This window comes from Eriocheir sinensis, unplaced genomic scaffold (genome assembly GCF_024679095.1).
Source record: "Eriocheir sinensis breed Jianghai 21 unplaced genomic scaffold, ASM2467909v1 Scaffold1905, whole genome shotgun sequence".
Taxonomy (NCBI): Eukaryota; Metazoa; Arthropoda; class Malacostraca; order Decapoda; family Varunidae; genus Eriocheir; species Eriocheir sinensis.
Window position 1 is genome coordinate 195 of NW_026111301.1, and position 5,902 is coordinate 6,096.

The 5,902-nt window shown below is 49.8% G+C and overlaps 1 protein-coding gene across 1 annotated transcript; it reads right to left on the reverse strand.

Moving 5' to 3' along the window:
- Window positions 1-4,448: 4,448 nt before the first annotated feature.
- LOC126990697 (cadherin-11-like) lies at window positions 4,449-5,143 on the reverse strand (the record flags this gene model as incomplete). The annotated part of the gene is made up of 2 exons (XM_050849381.1): window positions 4,877-5,143; window positions 4,449-4,649 (listed from the first exon to the last, which is right to left on the reverse strand). Coding segments are annotated over exons 1-2 (468 nt in total), but the record flags the coding sequence as incomplete, so codon positions are not given.
- Between the last annotated feature and the right edge of the window lie 759 nt (window positions 5,144-5,902).

Below are 5,902 nucleotides of genomic sequence, written 5' to 3' on the forward strand. Positions count from 1 at the left end.
TCCACCCAAACTGATTCTGAATCCATGTTAGTTTTGACTGAATTGTTAACTAAACATCTAAGTGAGTCTTTAACATATAGCGCAACTTCCCTTCTGTATTTGTGAAACATCTGATAACCCGTTAATTCAAATTCCGATCTAAAATTTCTATTGGCAGTGTCTATCCATGTCTCAGTGATCGCTATTATGTCAAAATTTTCTGAACAAGCTTCACCCCTTAGTAAGTCTATCTTGTTTCTGAGGCTCCTGCTGTTAATATAGAAGATTCTTAGCCCGTCCTCTGTTACTCCCCTAGAATTACTTCTAAGCTGCCTGGTTATATTATGAGCTAGATGTCCCCTCCCATTACTCCTCCCATTGCTCCCATTACTCCTCCCCCCCTCGCCTATACTAAAAAATCCCTCAGGGTATCAAGTGCTCGCTCAAGGGAATCTGAGAGAGTCTCAACACCCTTGAACGTCAAGTGTATCCCGTCACGGGCGTAGAGGGCGTCGTTGCCAAAGAAGAGGTCCCAATTGTCGACGAACAGCCACCCATTGCGCCCGCAGTGCTCAGCAAGTCTGCTGTTCACTGCTATCGCCCTGGACAGCCATCCATCGCCAACGCCCCTCCTTGGCAGGACGCCACACACTACTGGCGACCCACCAGCCTAAGAAGGTCCTCGCTTGGCACACGAGAAACGTCGTTTCCGCCAGAGCTGAGAAAGACAATGGGGTTCGATCCCTCGCTTGCCATACACGCCTCAATCCTGTCTGATATATGGCCCACCCCTGCCCCTGGGAAACACACCCTCGTCCTGTTCTTATCCTTGGAGCAAAAATACCTGTCAACATAACGAACCTGACTATCACCAACAACAAGAACCCGACGGCCGGAAGGGGGGCCAGGAGGGGTGGGTGAAGGGGGGAGGGGAGAGCGGGAAGGGAGGGGAGGGACCTGCTGTGAAGAACGAGGAGAAATTGTGGAAGAGGTGGAAGGTGGAAAGGATGTGGAGGTGGTGGAGGAGGAGGAGGAGGAGGAGGAGGAAGGAGTAGGAGAAAGGGAGGGTGAGGTGGTGGAGGGAGGAACGGACGAGGAGAGGGAGGAGGAAGAGGGGGAAAGGGAAGGTAAGGGACAGGTGTTGGAGGGAGGGACGAGCGAGGAGGCGGAGGACGAGGAGAAAGAGGGAGAGGAGGAGGAGGAGGAGAGTGGGCGGGAAGAGGGGAGAGGGGAGACGGAAGAGGAAGGCGAGGAATTGGAGGCGGAGGAGGAGGAAGAGGAGGGAGAGGGGGAGGAGGAGGAGGAGGAGGAGGAGGAGGTGAAAGGGAGAGTGAGGTGGGGGAGGGAGGAACGGACGAGGAGAGGGAGGAGGAAGAGGGGGAAAGGGAAGGTGAAGGACAGGTGTGGGAGGGAGGGACGAGCGAAGAGGCGGAGGACAAGGAGGAGAAAGAGGGAGAGGAGGAGGAGGAAGTTGGGCGGGTTGAGGGGAGAGGGGGGACGGTAGAGGAAGGCGAGGAGGAGGAGGAGGAGGAAGTGGAGGAAGAAGAGGAGAAGGAGGGGTGGGAAGCGGGGAGAGCGGAGATGGTCGAGGAGGAGGAGGAGGAGGAGGATGGGAGGGGCTTCTGCGTGGGAGAAGACAATGCTGGAGGGGAGGAGGACGAGGAAGAAAAGGAAGAGGAAGGGGAAGAGGAGGAGGCGGGGCTTGTTGCTGCTGCACTAACTAGTAAGTTTACCTGGGCGGCGAGAGTCGTAACCCTATTGTCTAACTCTATGATCCTCTGATCATCCTTCTGAGTCTTAACGCAGAACCTACAAACGCCCTTGGAAAGAAAGTACTGCTTGGCCATGCGAAGGCCACACCCAGAACAACGCTTGAGGGACGTCATGGTGAAGATATGGGCGAGGCAAGACGGAAACAATTAGGCGCGTTAAGACGATAACAAAGTACGCAGCTGCGGTGAGGTCGTCAGGTCAAATCTCTGTGCAAAAATGTGTATCTAGGAAAACAAACCAACAGCTGCTGTGAGGTCGCAGTCAGGTCAATTCCCCGGGGAAAAGGGTTTGTCTCGGGTAAAAAGGTGCGGTTATTTCTACCCACCAAGACGAAACATAGGCCAATATTAATATACTGAGAAATCACTTACGTAAAGAAGATAATAACTGTGTTCACTAGGTTTGCGCGGAAAGTGGATTATCAAGTGTTTTGTGTGGACTTAGAAATTAACGTAGCTTGGCGCGCCTGATTCACGTAGTCCTATTATCACAGCACAATAAAGTATCCTAATAATAGAAGAAGAAAACACAAAAGCAATATAAAAAACACAAAAGCAATATAAAACCGTATAGCACTGGGTTGGCGTGAAAGAATGTTGAATTTAGTGTAGATGTGGGAAGCTTAATACACTTGTCCTAGGAGTAACTGTGGATCACTATCTAACTAAGTAAATACTAAATCAGAACACTTAGCGGTCTGTAGTAGAAGGCAGGGTAATCCTCCTGGTTTTGTAGTACAGTACAGCAGCAGTTCACAGAAGCACAGAACGCCTCACACCGCAAAAGCAGAGGAAAGAGTGAGTTGGCTCCACACAGCAGCGGGGCAAAATCACGTGACTGTCCTGTCCTGGCGCCACGCTGGAGGGTTGTCGTTGAAGTCCACAACTGTAGGCAAAGAAAACATCTGGCCAGGCTTAACAAAACACGACTATAGAGGTTTTGCAGCTGACGTCATTAGTGGGGGTGCGGGGGTAGCGCTGGCCTGCACGGTCATCTTGGTGGTCAGTGGTGGTGGTCACTTATCAAAGCAAACCTTAGTGGCGGCTGCACAAGTGCTCTGTGTTTTCGTCACGGGATTCGTATGCTGTGTGGTTGGATGTTCTAATCGACACGGGAGAGATGTTGAGTCATTTTATAGATTTCCAGCGAATCCAAAATAGCGGGGGAAGTGGATAGCAGCTGTGAGGAGGGAAAACTGGCGGCCGTCTGCTTCATCTCTACTCTGTAGTGTTCATTTTGTCAGAATTAAATATTACAGGCAAGGCTGATCAGATTATTACATGAGGTAACACTCATTTAGATATTGCCCCGGGTCTCCTAGCTTATTGTGTGGCGGGGGCACTGTGGAACGGGATTTACATGAGCTGGCGGTGGTAGACACGCATGGCGGCGCTCAAGCAGGGGAAGAAAATAAGAAAGGAAATTCAGTGGAGGCAAAGTGCACAGAGGGACAGAGCTCAGTGCTGGGTGGAGTATATAAGTGTACGCAGGGAAGTGACCCTCAAAGAGTGCGTAGTGTAAGGTGACTTACAGTCACCTGCCCTCACCTGTCGTCACTTGCCCTCACCTGTTTGCCTGCCTATGCTGCCTACCTTGGCATCACTGGTCAGCAACAGGAGATCGGCCAGGCAGGGGGACAGCCAGTCAACCGACCAGCCAGACAATCAGCCAACCAACCAATCAGCCAGTCAACCAGCCAGCCAGCCAACCAATCAGCCAGTCAGTCAACCACCCAGTCAGTCATCCAGTCAACCAGTCAGCCATCCAGTCGGTCAGTTAGACAGACAGTCAGTTTACCAATCAGCCAGCCAATCAACCCACCAGGCAACCAGTCAACCCACCAGTCAACCAGTCAACCAGACAGCCAGCCAGCTAGACAGCCAGTCAACCAGTCTCCTCCTCCTAAAGTACTGATTTTTTCAATATATCTTAGCTTCCCAGCATTCTCAAGCGATCTCTCGTAATCACTTAACACAAATGATGCTGATGGTCCTGCCATTTGCCCGCGGGTAGTGACTTGGGGATGGGGCACGCACACGTGGTCCGTCTGCTCACTCTGCTGGGGAGGTGACCACCAACGGGTTTGCAGACGACGCACAAGGTGCAGACGACGCTATTTCGTGACGTCACTGCAAAACCACTATAGGGTCGGTGTGGTCTGACGCTTCCACCCCTCAACTATTTCCAAAGGCCAAAATGGAGCTTAGTCGGTTTCCTAGGAGTGTTTTTTCAGGTTCAAGGTACAGAAGAAGGGTCAGACTATCATCATGATCATAAAACTACCCATGGAAATAACCACAACTCCTATGCAAGCCTAGTCAAATATGAGCGCTTGGGTGCTGAAATGTTTAAGAATATGACCCTAGATAGTTACTTTTGTCCACTTGTTCTGCCCCCTCCTACATGTGTGTCCTGCCCAGAGTTGGCAGGATTTTAATCAAATATTTATAATCGAAATAAAAAAGTGGTTTTCTGTATTCATATGTTCTCTATTACTTAATTTACTGTCTGGATGCATTCCGAGGTTGAGAACCCACTCTAAAAAACAGCTGGTGCGGAAATATACCTTCTTTGTCAGCCATAATGTTCAGTACCTCAAGCATATGGAAACTTCATGCATACAATTTGCCTTCGGCCCAATTAGTCTGGCTATATAAGTGTTTACTGTCTACATGTAATTTGCCGTCAATAACCACTGTGGCGGTGGAGGAGAGCTGGGGTATGCCTGAGTCCGTGGCCAGCACAGTCAGCACGTGTTGAGCCTCAGTCTCTGCATCCAGCTCCTTGGTGAGTGTGACGACACCGTCCAGGGCACGCACCTCAAAGCTGCCACACTCCATGACACACGAGTAGCGCACTGAACCGCCCGGCCCCGTGTCCACGTCACTTGCTGAAACCTGTACAAGGCAGAGGGTGAAGGTGTCTCGACAATGCAAAAAGAATTCAAACTTTTGATTTTTCGATCAGCTTATCAAACTTATGCATAAGATCCATTTTTGATTGATTAACAATGAAATGTTATTAGGTAGTGAATGGGAATCAATATTTATAAAAGAGTTTATGGTCAAATTTTCATATTAAAAAAAAAGTGGAAAAACCTGTAATATTTGCTGAAGTAATTTACCTGCAGCACCACGTGGCCCGGTGATGCAGCCTCCGACACGTCTTCCTTGAAGACGGAACGGCTGAACTCCGGCGGGTTGTCATTGACGTCCGTGACTGCGACTGTGACGTGGGTGTCCGTGTGGCCTCCGGTGAAGGGGTCCCGCGCCCGCACCGTCAGGTTGTGGCTGGTGGAGGCCTCGTAGTGCAGCAGGGCAGTGGTCTGGACGACGCCTGGACACAGGGTGACACCATTACCTTTGTGAGCTAAGACCAGTGAGGGAAGCATGTAGTGCTGACTTGCCTGATGGGCGAGCCTCCCATAACCCACTTAACCAGTGGGGTACCTCTTTGGCCGACTGGTAAAGGAGTGGTTCTCCCGTTACGCTGGTCGCGGGTTCGATCCCCGGCGCCAGCAAAACCTTTCCTTGTCTGGATTAATTTCTCGTGTGTTTCGTTACACGCAGAGGACGTGTGTGATTGTAGAAAAGAGGAAAATTCTGGCATTTCAAGCAGTGCTGGACCAGTAAATGCCAATATACTCAGACTAAACACCTCACCAGTACCATATAAAAACTGTTCTATATCACAAGGTTCATGCAAGTGCTTGGAGGGAAAAATGAAAAAAATGTGTTGGCAGGGATAATGAATGATACACACACACACACACACACACACACACATCTTATGAACATCATGAGAAATGTCTCTGTACATGTTTTCGAGTGATAAGTTGCCAAGGCAGGCAGGGAAACAGAAGGCAGCAACCACTTCATGTACTTATGATCAACAAAACTGACAGACATTCATTAAGTGTCATGTCAAAGTGTTAATGGTTCAATAATGTATCCAGAGTGCATATGAAGGATGACTAACTTTTATACAAAGTTATATTTATGAGTCCCTGCAAACACCCCAAGAAACTTGGGCATGTGTTAGTTCTTATTAGAGTTAAGTTTTAATCTGGAACCAATTCCCCGCTGGAGCCTTTCCTCCTGGCAGTGTGTTGCACCCGCAGCCACGGCCACGGACAGGCTCCTGAGCCAAG